Source organism: Synchiropus splendidus, chromosome 2 (assembly GCF_027744825.2).
Source record: "Synchiropus splendidus isolate RoL2022-P1 chromosome 2, RoL_Sspl_1.0, whole genome shotgun sequence".
In the NCBI taxonomy this organism is placed as follows: domain Eukaryota; kingdom Metazoa; phylum Chordata; class Actinopteri; order Syngnathiformes; family Callionymidae; genus Synchiropus; species Synchiropus splendidus.
In genome coordinates, this window is record NC_071335.1 from 36,860,705 (window position 1) to 36,877,964 (window position 17,260).

At 43.0% G+C, this 17,260-nt stretch overlaps 1 protein-coding gene across 3 annotated transcripts in view; it reads left to right on the forward strand.

The window, feature by feature from the left end:
• LOC128754884 (zinc finger CCHC domain-containing protein 7-like) overlaps positions 1 to 17,260 on the forward strand; it is a 39,782-nt gene that overhangs the window by 10,618 nt on the left and 11,904 nt on the right. For all 3 annotated transcript variants that reach the window (XM_053857841.1, XM_053857840.1, XM_053857842.1), the window contains 3 exons: positions 15,845 to 15,906; positions 15,984 to 16,121; positions 16,207 to 16,377. In XM_053857841.1, the coding sequence (XP_053713816.1) occupies positions 15,845 to 15,906; positions 15,984 to 16,121; positions 16,207 to 16,377 (371 nt within the window). The remainder of the gene's footprint in view (positions 1 to 15,844; positions 15,907 to 15,983; positions 16,122 to 16,206; positions 16,378 to 17,260) is intronic.

The window sequence follows — 17,260 nt, forward strand, 5'->3', positions numbered from 1 at the left end:
AACCGGTATTTGTAATGGCTTGATAACATGCTGGGTGATGAGTGCCCTCAACGTGTGCCACGCCTGAAACGGATCTTCTGGTGGGATGTTTGTGCACAGGAGAAGATTGGGCTTCAAAAGTTTGTAGGAGAATAGTCTTGCAAATAGGGCATCTCAGTAGGACAAAAACACAACTTTTGTTCCTTCAGAATAGGTGTGACAGTACATTCTCCTAATTATTCTGGGTGTAGGCGGAGTGTGCTATATTTGAATCGAGATCACACTTCATTTCCCCCGCTTCTCTCCCCCTGCTTCTATGTCCTCTGGTTGTGGTCAGTGCACAAACTTTGTTTGAGGCTTAGAGTCGAGTAAGGCTCACTATCAGGGTGGCCGATCATATCCCAGCCCGAGAGTGTGTGGGAGAGTGCTCCTCACCGAAAGTCATGGTCACGACCAGTTTAGACTTTATTTCAGTTATGCTGACGAGGAAGGTAAGTTGCACTTCTCTCCTCTGTTCTGTTTCTGGGTCAGGAAAACCTGACATCACACATTTAGATTCTCGTCCATTTGTGTCTACCTTTGGTGCCACCTCAGTTGGCCTTCTGATCATTGTGGTGTACAGTGATGCTGCAGAGCAATATGGATTTATCTGCGTTTGCTGTGTTTCTGGTTGTGATTATCAGAGTGCTGGTGATTACCTTCAGGCTGCTGGGATTCTAAATTGAGATTACAGTCGCATGCCGGCATATCATGGCCGCTGTGTTGTATGTGTGCCTTTATGTGCGTGTGTGTGTGTGTTTGTGTGTGTGTGTGTGGGTGGGTGGGCGGTTGTGAGCTGCACAAGGGAGGCAGGATAGGATCAGCTCTTATCTTAGCTGCCCAGTGCCACACGAGGTGTAACGCCACACCCACACCACTACACTGTGTTTGAACAGACACACACACACTCACGCACGCACACACACACACACACTCACTGTGAAATTACTCTGCCGTAGTTCGAATTGTATTATCCAGTTTTTACACCCTGTACGCAAATGAGTTATTTAGCAGCACGTTTTGGTTGAGGCAGATGTTTTAAGAATATTTTTTCCTCTATGAATCTATTTTTAATGAATGAATATGCAAAGCATTTACTGTAAACTGAAATTACTGTCTTTTAAATATTGAAAACTGCAGTCCCCAGAATACAGCTGTACGTAACATTTTGCGTCTGTGTTTCGGAGAAATTATACAGCGGTGTTAAATATAATTTCTTCTTTTTTTTTTTTTAAATGACAAGTACAATGTAATTTGGAACAAATAAAATTGGCATTTCATAGTATGTTAATTATGGTGTAAGGAATATAAACACTAAAAGAAATATTCATTTGTTGCACACGCTTAGTCGTGATTTATTGTATGTCATAAAGTGATTCTATTCTTTGGCTGAAGAAATCTGAAACCGAGCTTGAAAGCTCAAGTTTCCACCTGGGGTTTCATTATGTTTGGAATTTTGGCCCGGAAGTCTGAACATTCTATTGTAGCGCATGGATCGGCATGCTACTTTAAGTTCTTTTTTTTAATTATTTGCCCGCTATGCAACAATTGGTGCGTTCTTGCATTGTTAAACATAGTCCAGGCTATCACGTTTAAAGACTTGGAAGCATTTTCAGAGGACAAAATCTGACCTGTTTACAGTACCTACAGCATTTTATTATAATTTGTTGTTATTATTATGATTTTTGCTGCTCACATGTTTGAATGCCTTGACTTCCAAATTGCTTAAATTCAGGTATTAAATTGCAACTGCAATACAATATGCAAGATTGGAAAGAATTTGTTATAAAATACTGAATTTATTTGAATAAATGATTTCTTGTTAACAATAGGGTGTTATTTAATGAACAAGAAAGTGTAGCGCTTGCATTTTCTGGTTGCTCAATTCTATCTTTTTCCATTCAGTTTTTTAGCACGGATACAATATATTGGTGCTAAACAATCTGTTTCTTTTGTGACAGCTTGAATGTGAAGCACACATTTGTGGTCAAGGCTGCAGGTGCTCATTTGTATTTTCCCCTGTGTGAGGAATAGGCCTCGATTTAAATATAACTGCTTTACTCGCAGCACGTGCGTCTCTCTCAATGTATGAAAATTTGGATTGTTTTTCTCTCTTCATGTGGTTTCAGCTGACAATTTACAATAATTCAGAGGAAAATATACAATTCATTTCAGTTCATATACTGTGTAATACATGTGTGCATAACTCTCACCTTCACCACTGACATAAGCTCAATAATTGCTGACTACTGAACGCAACTTTTTACGGCCTTTGGATCTGTTTAGATCAGAGCTTTAAACGTATGCCACTGTTTTAATGTTGCCGGGTTGATGTGGTCAGAAAGTAAGATCTTTCTAGAATAGCAAATACACACACACACACGTGCAGTGGTAAGTGTAGCCTGGAGGAAGGGGTAATAAAGTGGAGACCAGACGGTCCCTACTGTAGTTTCATGTGTATGTGCACGAAGGGGAAGTGGAAAAAGGGGATTCCCGGTCTTCTTCATTAACCTTTATTTAACCAGAATATTCCGTGGAGATATAGAAACTCGTCTCTTCTGAGACTGAAGCAGGCATTCTGCCCTGCAGCTACAAGATAAAACATCTAGGCTAGCACACAAAGACCAAACATGAATGATGAAATAACAGCTATAACACAGCAAAAACTTCAGTATGGTGTCACAAAGAGGGACATTTTCCTCTAAACCATTCGCAAGACTTGGCAACTCTGCCACAGTTCGTAGACATTAGAGGGCAGGAAAGAAGAGAGAGGAGGTGAGGGAAAAGGGAAAATGTCAATTACAATTACCAATAATATCATTATAATTAAGCAATCACTTAATAGGAAATGAAATTATTGTGGGAGGTGGCAGCGGGATGAGGGGCAGACTCCTGGGACCGTATTAATTTCTGCTCTTTTATTTGGCCAGCGAACTTTCCCCTTATTGTCTAGGTCTTGGGGCACGTCGAAAGGGCTTTATTAACTAGTAGCCCAGGGTGCCGGTATTTTGGCTGTATGAAGGAGTTGATATGCTGGCTTAGAAGGATAAATATTAATATTAGTAGCTTCAGGATGTGAGGCAGTCAGTAAAGGCGCTGTCTTTGGAACCGTTTTTTTTCTTCTCACTTCACACCTTTTAAGCTCCAGCAGGATCATAGGTCAGTTTGCATGTGCGACACTGTAAAATACAGTGACTAATAATACCTGGGCAATATTTTGCACAAGGCCCCAGAGGATGTTTGGTTCTTGGCAGCACACATACAAACACAAGTGTATCTGTTTAGCAGTGGCCTCTCCAGAGGCTTCAGCCGTGTGTATGTCTTTGCATGTCTCTTAATTAAGACTCTCGGCAGACACAGACCAGCTGGGCCACGTGTGGCCTAGTCGACACTCTGATTTGAGTCGGTCCAGCATGTGTCCTTACCTTTCTCGCTCCCTCGCTCGCTCCCTCGCTCGCTCTCCCTCTACTCGCCTGTGATTCTATCCAGCTCTAATGAGATAATGTCGTCTGATTGTTGTATATTGATGGTTGAGCTCTCCACATGCTAATTACATGTGTATGCTTAACTGGCTGACCTTTCCATTACACCTGCCTCAATGAAGCACTAATGAGCTGTCCCTCTAGGATCTCAGAGCTTACCAGTTAATGCGCCTCTAAGTGTCAGGTTAGGGGTTTGGTGGAGCACGAAGCAGATCTGCCATTGTTGGTCGGGATCCTGTAGTGTCCTTGAAGCTAACGTTACTGGCAGTAAATGATGGAAAAGTGAACTCTGGTTCAGCTTCCTTAAAATACTTGTAGATCCTAGTTCAAGGAACTTGCTATACAATGTTAATTTATGTTTTTTAGGGTTTTTGTGTGTGATGCTTGTTCACAGACTAGCATAACATAACTCAGCGCAAACATGCTGGTATGGAGGGCTGCAGGGAATAAATGATACTATACCTCCATTATGTGTGTCAATCTCCCAGCTAAATGGCGATGATCCACTGCCGGTTGCTTTGTGTCCAAATTTACAGTTGGTGTGGCCCACGCAAAGGTAGTTGTGTTTAGTACAGTTTCACATAGTTAGGAAACGCTGCATTATTACATCATAATGGAGGACATCTGAGCTTTACCTGAAACACAACAGTGATATGCTTATTATGTTTGACATATATATTTTCGTTAGCTGCATAACTAATATCATTGTTCTAGAGTAGTTTTTTCTATAATGGTCATCGTCATCATGAGTCCTTCCACTCCTGATTTACATTGAATAATCTATGTGATTACAGTCTGTGACCTGTGCACCAAGAATCCAAGCACTTATACTTCTGGTGCAAAACCTGTGTATCACCGGAATACTGTTAATGTCCCCAGCTCTCCATGTTGGGTCACAAGTGATTTACCCTCACAATGGATTGCATTAGTGAAGAAGGGTGAAAACACACAATTATTTTAAACATTTTATCTTCTTTTTTGTAACTGCTCTCAAGGAGTGCTGTAGCGTTTTTGTCGCTGTAAGCGATTTTCGGGATGGGTTAGAATTGTAAGCAAATATTTTGGTGAACATGTTGGGAACATTTTGGACTTTCATCATTCACCTGAATGGCTTCTCATTGCTGCTGCATACATACGAAGCTCCACTTGAGAAAACACAGCATACAATGGAACCACTGAATTAAATCAATATTCATGTGACTCTGATGACAAAATATGTTCTTGCTCGTCAGAGAAAACTCCACTGACCTTAGCACTGAATGGTGTGTTAGTTAACTCACTGATGCTACAGTAGATTTTGAGTCTCAGCGGGGACCTTGCTCTGAGCCAACACAATTCTTCAATCAGGAAAGTTGTTTCATTGGTGCAGTTGCTCTATTTATCTATTTATGAAAGCAAAAAGGTTTAATGTGTCCTCAGAATGGAAATGCCATCCTGCCAGTTCAACGGTGGTGGTGACTTACTGCAGTGAATGGACTCCTGCACTTGACATGTGCATTATCTGCTTAGGGCTCTGTGTCTGGTCCTTCAATAGTGCTTCCTCTGTACTATAACTGCTCATTGCACATGTTGTTCTGTGCTTTGATTGCTGCATCATAGGTCCAAAATATATAAATATGTCCTGAATCAAATGTCTCGCACACCAAGCATGCACAAGTATGATGTCAGACGTCTTTGAGAGTTAGCAACACAAAGGGTCAATCTGGTTTTCAGATCTTGTCTCACCAAGCATTTACAATTGACACATTTGAATCTGGAATTCTCTAAACTCTTCTGTGTGTTTCGACGGCAACGTCATCAATTTGTTGCAGGCCTAAATCTGTAGACTGATGTTTAGAATTAAGTAGAGTTTGAAGACTGTTGGAATGACGTCTTTGTAATCAAGTAAGGTCCAAACCCATTCTTCCCTTCAGATACCCTTCAGTACACTCAAAGTTACATCTGGCTGCGGTGGACCATGTAAATGTCTTTCTTTGGTCATGCAGTCAAACATACTTCACACTTGATAAATGTAAAGTAGATTCTTGAAGTAGAAGTGTTGAAATTATGCGTTTTCCTCCAGTGAGTCGTCTTCATTCTGACTTTTTTAGTGCTGTGGTCGTCACTGGACTCCTGTCTTAACAGTAGCGGAGAACCAGCCGTGTCACTTTGACTCTTTTAGATGTAGGTTGTGCAGTCAAACGCACTTGATTTCAGAGTATGTGTAAAATCAGAAGTATAAATCAGGACATTGGATGGAAATGAGGATTTTTTTTTTTGAAAATGTAGTCCCATCGTTGTGAAACACAGTTAAAACCTTCCTTATTAAAGTAGGGAAAGTTGAGAAACAAGACGCACACAGGCGTTCACCAACACTGTGTCTGTACACACGTGACGCATCCCCTGTCCATACAGTACGACTAGGTTCTTGCTTAGTCGCTGTTGCTATGCCAGGTTTGGACCCACGCCATAGGCTGACCAGAGCTAATCCAGTTTGGCTTCTTGTGCTCTCACTTCCTAAGAGCAGCCCCCAAATTCCACATGATACAAATTATTATCAGTGGGTTAAACTTGGCCTGTGTTAATTTAATTTGCTATCCCTGCCCACATCAGTTCTTTAAAAGCCCTCTCTGTGTTCAAGTCTGATGCACCAGCTAACCATGGCACGTCTGTGCATTAGCATACCCCGGCTGCCCCCTTATCTCGGAGGATTATGGTTAAATGAAATGCTAAGATTCTGGCAGCAGGAAGCAGATAAACCAGTAGTGAGCATTGGAAGGAAAATTAAACATAGCGGATAAAATCAAAGCGGAGCGATAGTTACTCGGTGGGGAGTTTTGTCATTGATATTTCTGTGCTGCTCTCAGGCTACGTGTGACGTTCATCAGTTCCCTAATGTGAGCTGATATGGTTATCTGAGTGAGTCTGAAGTTGTAGGTGAAAATTAATCTGTTGATGGAAGAATGTTCAGCTGGTGGTGTGCCATATGACCGAAAAGATGCTATTGTTTTATGGAATCATTTTTGTTGAAATTGCGCTTCATTGTTGAATAGTAAGATCAGCCACCACACAGTTGACAATTTGTTCACGATCGATTAATAGCCAGTTGCATGGCATCTTTACTTAGATAAGTACCACTTGCATGTCTGTAGCAATATTTTAAAAAAATCATTTTATTTTCACCTTTGCCATTTTTTTAGACTGCAGCATCACACCATATGTGCATCCGTGCGCGCATGGGCAGGTAAGTGCAGCGCTTTCGTCTGAGTGCAAACTGATCAATAGTAATTGGGTTGGGTGTCTCTGGGTTGTTTCTCTTCTTTGTACTGCCGGCTTTTGTAGCCAGACACAGGACCGGAAGAGAGAAGGGGGTAAAGAGGGGTTCCAGATTGAGGTTGAAAACGGAGGTTGTTTGCACGTCGACGAGCATGACTGACCGCCTCGACCAATTCTCTGGATATTTATTCAGTATTTTGGAAAAAAAAAAATCCACCCCTTCTGTCTTTCCTATTTTCGTCGTAACATTCCAACTTCACTTAAGCCCAATGTTAGGATAAGAGCAGGAAATGTGAAGCACTATCAAACATAATGGCTGTTTTTTTCTCTTTGTGGTCTTCTATTTTTGTTTTTCCTCTTATTTACGACTTTCCTCAATCTATTAAACAAGTGCAATGAGCACCGGCTGCATTAGCAGGAAGGCATTAGGCATAAACTCTAAGGTATATTAAAACAACGGCCTGTTGTTCATATAAACACCCAAATTCAATTTAGACTGGCCCAAGGGGATTGGGATTTCAGCAGCTTCGAAGAGAAGGGGAGGGAGGGAGGAAAGAGGGGAGCAAAAGTGAGCGGTGGGTGAGGTGAGACACGAGGAGGAGGTAGGATGAAGGGATTTTTGGGAGTGAGGACAGACACAAAACCAACAGGACCAAATCAGTAAGGACGATGCCTTGAATTGTGAAGCCGTAGTGTGCTGTTTGGGAGGTGGAAAATATAAGCAGGTTGCAGGAATAAATTTTTCCCTTGCGTCATGACGTCGACATGCTGCATATGCATGTGTCCATAGACAACACACACGCAACGTTTTGTGGTGGGTGAAGGGGCTGCCAATATCTTGCACGCTTGGACTGAGCGTAGTGTGGGAAACCAACAGTTATATTATTCAATCCAAATTCAAATGGGCTTGTCAGGAAAGCTTCTGCTTTTTATTACCTGTCAGAAAAGCCAAGGGAAGAAAAGCTGGGGAGCAAATTAAACGACAGTAAATACGACCACCATATCTCTCTGGACTCCCCCTGCCATTCTCCCATCCTGTTCCGTTTTCAAAGACAAGCATTTATGTTTCTGACAGCCTGTTGTTGTTTGGCTGAAACCAGTGCTCACCTGCGCGGAAATGTCCCACGTCCGTCACATTTTGGAAGCAAAATTTTAGTCAACTGAGGATGAAGTCAGCACGAAAAGAATAATCATCTTTCACAATCATTTTTTTTATTGTCAATTCAGAGCTTGTTTTTAGGAACAGACCCAATTTACTCCACAATGCAAGTCTTGTATTGTACACTCTCACCTCCGATAGATACGAATGAGGTCGAGGTCATGGAAATATGGACTTCACACTTAATATTGAAGCAGATTCTGTCCTCTCTGATGAAAGCAAGTGTGTTCTTTAGTGAAGACGAAGCTCTCGCTGTATTTATAAACTGTATTTGATAGCCGAAATGAAGGAGCCACATTAGGAGTTCAGCCTCTAATCTTCTTTTGTTTCTCACCTGCCCCCTGACCCACCGAGGGGCTGCTCTAATTAAAGACCAATTATTATATTGTTTTATTAAACCTACAGAGACAGAGATTCGGCTCTTCAATCATCTCCCACTCCGGCGTCTCCTCCTCATCAAAGGCTTCTGTACTAGATTCAAGGCCCCACAGACCTTGTGTGTGTGTGCGCGTATGTGTATGTGTTTATCCTGGGAAGGAAAGGGAGATCTAAATTAAAACTTTAAAGCGCCATTATTTAATCATCCCAAAGGCGCTGGATTTTGGTGAGTGAGGGCCAGCTTTGTGCACGTCGTGTTTGCTCAGGCAAAAGCAGTCCAGGATTATTTCAATTTTTCAATTTGCTTCTTTGCATGTGCTTGTGTATCTGTATGTGTGTACAAAGCCAGTTCTATTGGTCGCCCCTTCCACCCGCCCCTCCCTCACACCCAGCCGCCATACAAACGTGTTTGCCGAAGCGCCGGCAGATAAAAAGGCATTATGGTAAATTCCACTTAATGACAAATTTTTAATTTGTGAAACAGGGTCTGGCGAATGGAGCTTAATTACCGAGGCCAAAGATCCTTTGGAAAAATAAGCCCCTCATCGTGCCTAACGTGCCTGATAATGGAATGCTCCATGAAATGCCTCTGATTAACCACCGGCGTTTATCTACCCACAGTCCCCTTCGACGTGCTGTATAATAACAAAAATAACAATAATAAAAATTCTATCTGCCTCCGAGCCCCCGCCCCCCCCTCCAAATCCCATCACCCCACGCAGCCCCCCCCTGCCTTCCTGCCCTCCCGCCAACAGCCCAGTTCACTCCCACTGGAAGAAATTCATCAAAATGAGACTGGAGTTGCAGCCTTGCGGTTTTATTGAAAGATTTCATTATATTTAAATGCCTTAGATACTTAGTTTTATCAGCAGAGTGCATCTGTCTTATGCGTCAAGGTCACCTGTGATTGTCTCCACCATATGGAGATGTGGTTTGTCATTAATTGTACCATTAACTTTCTTGTCATAGTCAATCCAAATGTCTTCCATTCAATGCTGGTTTCTCAGCACTAAGTCAGCCGTCGTAGCAACAGATTCTCTTCTTGTCACCTTGATGTGTGATGTGTGCAGCAGACTTGTATGGTCTAAAGGTTCTTGAGCACTCAAGGCTTGGGGTCAAAATCCGGCCAGCCAGAAGTCATCTATGCAGTCAGAGTGAGGGAAATGTTGGTGTATAGGTGGCTTAAAATTCAATTCAGGATACATTTGGAGCACATCACTGAGTGTTTCTAGTGTTTCCGATTTTATAAACGTCAACACTGAATATGGAAAGGTGATGCAGATGGTTGGGACATCAATAAACCCATGGTGTGATTAGGTGACTTTGGTGAAGTCGTACACTTCATGTATTTTGAAATGAACTTACTTTATGGTGACACATTGTGTATGGAGTTGTGTGTATGTTCAGTCGAAGACAGACTTCTCAATAAGCTAATTGGGTCTGAGGTTTGTTGATTTGGGCCAGGTTGAACTTAGTTGCTTATTGGGCTTTTTTAGACACACCTGGGAAGGTGTTCATTTAGTGTCAGTTAAGCTTTTGGTTGACTTCAGTTGACTTGAATTGGCTTGACTTGACTGGAATTAGTAAAAATATAGAAATTACTTCAAACGTAGAATGACTTTAGACACCATGGCACTTTTGAAGCTTTCATTTATTAACCACCTGTAAGTGTGAAAATGAGTGTTTTATTTTGACAATCGTTTTTTTTTAAATATAAAGGTGCGTATGTTAAATTTAAAAAAGGTGGAAGTTTGTTTGTTAGACCTACTTCACAGCAGCAGTTCTGAGATCCGGCACATGTATTAATCCTGGTTAATGATGTTTTGGGAGCTCCAGAGGGCAGCGGAATTGATCATGAGAGAGAATGCAGTGCTTAATAACAACTATGATTGTCACAGATGGACTTTTGTGTTTGAATTAAAATTCTCCACTAGACAGCCAGCGGATATTAAAACCAAACAATGACTACCTGCTCCGTATCAAAGGCTTAGAGATGGACTGGCTGGGGTTGATTTTGGACCAATTAAACATGGATCTGTGGAACACACGCACACACACACACACACTTAGATACACGTGTGCACTTTTCTTGGCCTTCTTGGGTCCCTGATGTTGTTCACTCTGATTGGAGCATGTGGTTGCCATGCGGTTGCCAGACCGCGCCCCTGCTGTGTGGTAATTGGTGTCTATGGTGTTGCCGTGTGGCGACGAAGCTTTGACTGACAGGTTTGGCCACCTGCCCTGCCCTTGCTGCCAACATGGCGTGGAGAAGGGTGAAGAGGAGTTGGCACGGGCAAGTGGGGGGTAAACACAGCATGTCATGAGGGGTGTTGGCGGGCGGTATAATCTAAAGATGGGCCGCGATGAGATATTTAATGCCACTCAACAGAAAAACAGCTACGGCATCTGCTAAAACTGTAGAGCTCTTACATGGATCTGGTGGACCAATAGAAATATGTTTTGGGATTTGAGCGGATTATCTTCATAGTATGCCAAAATGGTTCAACAGCCTGTGCAGATGTTAGAATTATGTGACTCTAGCAGGGACGTGTCTTTCATTAATGTGGATCTTTGAAAACCAGTATTTCAATTGACAAGAAGCCCGTTCAGACAAGAAGCCGGATTTCCACTACATGTAAATGAATGTGACGCACCACCCCTGGCTTCCAAATTACGACCTTTTTTGATGATATGTTACGTGATCACAGGTGATAAAACAAAGTGGAAACATTGAAGCAAGTGGATAAGACAATGCGCGTCGTGTAGGTGGCAATGCTTATGGTTTTAGCAGAAAAATCTTGAAAGAAGCATCAAAATGACTAAATGATAGAAATATATCCGCTGCTCGATGAACTACAGTGTGCCCATCCCGCCAGGACATCTGAATGAAACGGACCAAGTAAGGATGACTGCAGATTGGAGTGAGACTTGCTTCTCATTGTTAAAAGCTGGTGGTTTTCTTGTCACCAATTCTCAGGCGTTGGGTGGGTTGCGCTATAACTACTTTATACTGGTGTACTGTCAATGTGTGGTTATATTTGACAGTCAGCCCTCTGATCTGAGCATTTCTGTCTTTTTAAATTAGAATCAAAGTTTTATTTTATGAGTGATGTAAATGGCTCACCAAAGCCAGGTTTTCCTATTCATCCCACGTTGGTGGTTTAATCCATTTGATAACAAAAACCCTACTTTCAAGACGTAACTGATGTGACAATATGGTTTAAACCCTTGTGAGAAGGTGAAGAAAATTGATTCTGTTGAAACATCCCGTTTCCCTATTGACAAGAGGCATGGCTGGAATTTGCAACTTCAAAAAATCATAATAGATCTATGCTACCGTCTGGCAGCTTCCACTGAATGGTCACAATGACTTAAACCTCGCTCTCATGACCGGGCGGACCTTCTTCTCAACTGCTGTGTTCAAATTTGCGCCAAAATGTCATGTGTCATCTCTCCCCCATCTCACAATTCTCTTGGCTATTGTGTTTTACACCCTTGACTTGGCCAACCTTTTGGTGTCTTTAAACTAGCAAAGGGCACCACTATAATGCAAGCGTTTTTTTTGTATGCCCATGGATAGATGAACATTCACACGTACACGCACGCATGCATGCATGGAGAACCTGCACAACCCTCCCACCCTCACTATTGTCATGTATAGTGTTGCTAATCCAGCCCTGTCGCTTCAGTATCAAACATAACCTCCGTTCTAGGGGCAAGGCCCCTCTTTTACTTTCGTTTTGTTTGTGTGTGCGCGCATTGGCCAGTTGGTGTGTTAATGGGCGCAGTCAACAGCGCGGTACAATGGGCAGGCAGGCTTGGGATGCCTGTTTAAGTGGTGGGACAGAGTAGGAGGGGTTGGCCAGCCAGTCCGTCTTTGAAGTTTCACAATCGGATGTAGACGACCCACTCGCTCAACCGAAATGCACAAACTTTCAAGTCAAACTTTACTCGCAGGAGATCAAATTGTGGATGTCTGAAATGGTGTTTTTAATGTGTTCATTTATTCGTCCTCCTTTGGTTATCAGCTGAAAACAACTCTGTCTGGACCACAACCCATGTGGATGGTACTTTATGTGTTTGTGTGTGTATCGAGACTCCCCCTCTTTAGCACCCCAGGAGAGCTGGGTGTTCATGGTTCATTAGCCACATGTACACTTCCGTTCTGTTGTCAGTGGTGGTGGGACTGATTTGTCATCACACAGGCACACATATACATGGTTGTCTATGGTTTTTGTAACAAACAAACACACTCTCTATCTCTGTGTTGTACTGCTCTGTGGGCTCTGATGAACTGGTGCACAGCCTCCTCCCCATCTTTTGATAATCAGGGTACCTATGAGACAGACAGGTAGCATCTGTCGAATTCTCTCCACCGATCCCTCCCTCCCTGTGTCCCTTCCACACCATTGTGTTAAATTTCCCTTGACAGCGCTGTGATGAGATAATGAAAGTTGTCCAGGAGAATCAGTATTGGAGGGAACATTGAGTTAAAAGGGCACAAAAGGCGAAATAGGCAGATTACTGCTGATATATCTGACTCTTTCTACTTCTTCCTGCTAGCCACTTTGTTGTTGTATTCAACGTTAAATCTGTGAGTGTAGCGCCAGCGCAGTGGAGGCATCTCTGGAGTCTGTTCAGCTGCTGAGTGAGCTGCTGCCATCTGCTCCTTTCCAGACTCCCTCAGATCTTCTCGGCTATGTCGGAGCAAGCAGCTCTCAGAGTTTGGTTTTGAACGAGGATTCAAGGTTGATTAGCATATTTTCAACCAGCATACAGACAACGGTCCCCCACCCTCTTCCTTTTCCTCTTCCACCCCCCCCACCCATGTGTTTGATTCCTCGGCCGTGACAAAGAGCTTCACCCTTTATCCCTGTGTGTTGGTTAGATGGGGGGCCCTTAGATTAAGGGAAAGCTTCCTGCTCTTTATTTGGGGAGTCCCCCTGGGAGACGCTTTGGGAATGACTTTCGTTGAGTCACTAATTCTTACATTCAACACACATGCACACGCACACACAGTTTGAGCAGACGCAAACCCACCTTCACCCCATCTTCCTCTAAGCTCATTGTCAAGACACATAAGTAGCCACGACAGACCCCCGGCCCCTAAACACTGGGTGAGCTCTATAGCTATTCTCAGAACAGTTATCAGTACTCTTCATCTTTTTGATGATGATGAACTTCAATGCCATCTTTCAGTCTGATCTGATTCCTTTTCACCGTTCAAGGTGAAGAACTGCTGCGAGTGAGTGAATCATATTGTTTGCTGTTATTAAATGAAACATTGTATTTTAGAAAATATGACTTCTGTGTATTTTAAATGTGCAAATATGTTGAGATTATGGTGATATTCACATTCCCAAATATGCCAGTTTTGCCAGTGGCATATATGCCAGTTTCTGAATGGTTCACTAATATTCACTCAACTACTCTTGAAAGAGTGTAGTTCATAATGTCATTGTATTTGTCAAGGTTGCCTGACTTCTATTCCGATGCAAAAAGGGGAGTTTGAGGTTCATGTTGACGTGTGGCGAGTAATTCATGTGAAGGAACAAATTAAATCAATTCTACCAGCAAAGTCTTATTTTCCTGTCAGTGGGCAACAATTGTGGGTCTGTCATCCGTACTTTCAACTAAAAATCTCAAAATGTTAGTGTCCATTCAATCAAGCCAGAAGATGGTACTTCCAACACCACAATAAATTGGGTTACCACTGTCACACTGAAACATGGAGACCACTTCAATTGTCCATTTGACTTAAGAAAGTCCAGATGCCACACTCTGCTCTGCCAATGGCAGCTGCTCTACAGGACTGTCAGCCCCTCTGAGCTCAAGACACGAATGCAGGTTGTCTCCTGTTGGCTGCTGCAACTGCCACTGAAGCCAGACCTCCACATGCCTCACTGTTGCAAGCCAAAGCCAAACTCGAGGTCGTCTCCTGTCAGTCATACCTGTTCCAGGACACGACTCCTCCATCATCCAGTCACCTTATGCCTGGGGTCTTGTGTCGTCCTGCTCATTATTTGGTAATGAAACAGGTGTGACGACCATGCCCATTCTATTCGCAGCAAATATCCATCATACCTCTGCGCACCTCCAAACAATGTCTTCTATTCATTCAATGTACATTTTTGAACTGTCATGTTCCTACACATTCATTCGGCAGGTACAAACAGATTGTTTTGTTGGGTCTCACAGGGTACTGCGGACTGCTGGGGCTTAGTAGAGTTGGAAAAATGAGCTGAACAAAGACTAGAGGTGAAATGACTAGAAGCTGAATAGAGTTGGTTAAAAGAGCAAAAGAAGGTGATAAGGGAGCGTAATGTTTGATACAGCTCAAGGCGGCGTGTTTGTCCAAAGGCTAAAGACTGTCAACTAGCTAATCGCAGAGGTCGATGCGCCATGGTGTCAGTGTGTGCGTGTGTTTGTCAAAGCGTGTGAGTATGCGTGGGTCATTGCTATCTGCTCGTAATTAATGCTAAGTATGCATGTCAGTGTTGGAGAGAGAGTGTGTTTACATTACAATGCTTCAATGTCAGTTACAGTCTTGTGGGTCTGCAGAGAGTTCGGTGATCTCCCTCAGGGTGCTGTTAGTGCCACTCTCATACAGATGTGCGGCTCTGACACTGTGTCAGTTTGTGTGTGCGCCTGTCACCCGGAGAGGAAATTAAACGCCTCAGGCATGAAAATCTGCATGTTGTTAAATGTTGTGTTTTATTATCAACTCAAAATCAGATATTTAATGTTTGTGTTAGGTACGCTGATGGTCGTAAATCCAGACTTGGTTAAACATTAAAAAAAATAGACAAAGTTGTCAATATTGAGCTGCAAATTAAACTTCACGGTGCAGAAGTTTGCAAATAGTTTCTGAATTCTAATGAAGTTTCTGTAATATCTGCACACCAGCTTCTACTCCTTCTCATATGTTACGATCGTCATACCATTCTCCAAAGTAACTGCAACTATACGTTTAGAAAGACTTGAAAGAAATGCCGGCGTTCTGGACCCTTTGAAGTCAAATATCTGAATACTCAAATGAGGAGAGACTGCTGTGCTCACGATTATCCACCAAATTGGTGGAGTTGAACACGGCCCAGCAGTTATCCCTGAGCCTCTTTATTTATAGATTGCATCACTGGAAAGCAGTGACTATATATCATCTATCTACGAATCATTCTGTTTCAGGCTGTACTTACAAACAACTCTCTTGGTGTGTTAATGAATATGCACTGATGCTTCACCAATCAATTAGAACATCTGTTATCTTCTGCTAATCTTGGGTCTGGTTGCTGAGGTATCAGTGAGGACTTTCCCCTTTGCCTGCTCCTCCAGCTGGTTGATGGAAAATCCAAGAATCCTAAATAAACTGATAACAATTATCTGGTGTCGGGGGGTCCTCCACATGTGTCACCGTGCTGCAGCTGGTGTGTATTTTTGTACAGTATACATTATAAATTATGGATAAATAACTGAAGCGCTTCATCCTTGTTAAATAGATTAAAATAAAATGTAAAAATGTTCAGACTTAAATGCTTTTTTTTTGTCTCCCCAGATGATAATACGGAGGAGGAAGAGAGACAAAGCACTTGGGTGGTTTCATCTAAAGACAGGGATGTATGTGGACTGTTCTTGTAGTTACATCTGCAGTGGTTTAGTAAAAGGTAGTGACACCATGTTTTTCTGTGTTTCAGGCTAGGATTTTCAACAAAGAGAGGCGTGCCCAAATCATCGGCCAGCGGGATTCAAAAAGATACTACAGTGCCAAGCATGTCCGCTGCCGAAACTGTGACAAGACCGGACACCTCTCCAAAAGCTGCCCCAAGCCCAAAGTTGGTTCCGCTTGATCACATCATGCGACGCTTTTATGCACTTCACTGTTACAGTATAGACTAAAGCGTGTGGTTCTTCTCGCAGAAGATGTCGCCCTGCTTTCTTTGTGGAACCTCGGGTCACCTGTCCAGTGAATGTCCCAACAAGCACTGCAGTAACTGCGGCCTGCCCGGACATGTATTCAATTCCTGCAGTGAGAAGCCGTACTGGCACAAGCAGTGTCACCGCTGTGGCATGAAGGGACACTTCTTTGATGTGAGCATAGATTTTTTTTTTTTCAAATCACCTCAAAGCAATTGTTACGCCACACAACAACTGTGTAGAGCCGCAAATACTGGAGCTCAGTGATCAAAAGTAACAACGGGTCTTTTTCTGAAGTGGAACAAAAATGACTTGTTTCTTCAACTCCGGACTGACGTGGGTAATAATGGTTGAACAGAGACAGCAGACGCCGTTGTTCACCTTAATTGATACACTTGGGCGATTACAGCTTTGTTATGTCCTGCCATGCTGTATATTCCAGCTGTCTGTGCACACGACGTGCTGGTAATGCAGGGCCACTCTAATTACCATCAATGACAATTATCCTTCCACGGGGCTTCATTACACCGGTCAGTTCCCCTCGTGCCGTGGAATGAAAGACCTAGAGAGTGTGTAACAGTCCTGTGCGTCTCCCCCACCATGCTCTCTTTTACTCTCTCTTGCTCTCTGTCAGTCAGTCATGTTCTGTGCTCTGTGTAATGGATGAGTAACCAGGTGAACACCAGAGGGAGAGGGGAGACCAGGACACACCGGGCCCCGTTTTCTGCCTCGATCGTGCCTGCCTTTAATTTCTGGCTCACCGTCCGTCAATACTAATTTTGGTCTCATTCCTCTGCTCTTTAAAATATTGTTTTCAAGCAAACTATAACTCCCGTTTTGTCTGTGCACAAACTTTTGCTCTCAAATTAAATGTGTGGTTTTGTGTGTGTGAGAGAGTCAGGTCTCAGTCCCCTGGGCCTTTCTGTGTCTCTCATTAAAGACAGACGGTTGACGAAGCGCGAGTGTGTCGCTCGCCTCGCCTGTCGCCCTCGACAACAACGCGCTACCCCAGCGGTCTGGAGGGAGAGAGCAAATGGTGGGGGAAGTGGAAGGGGGT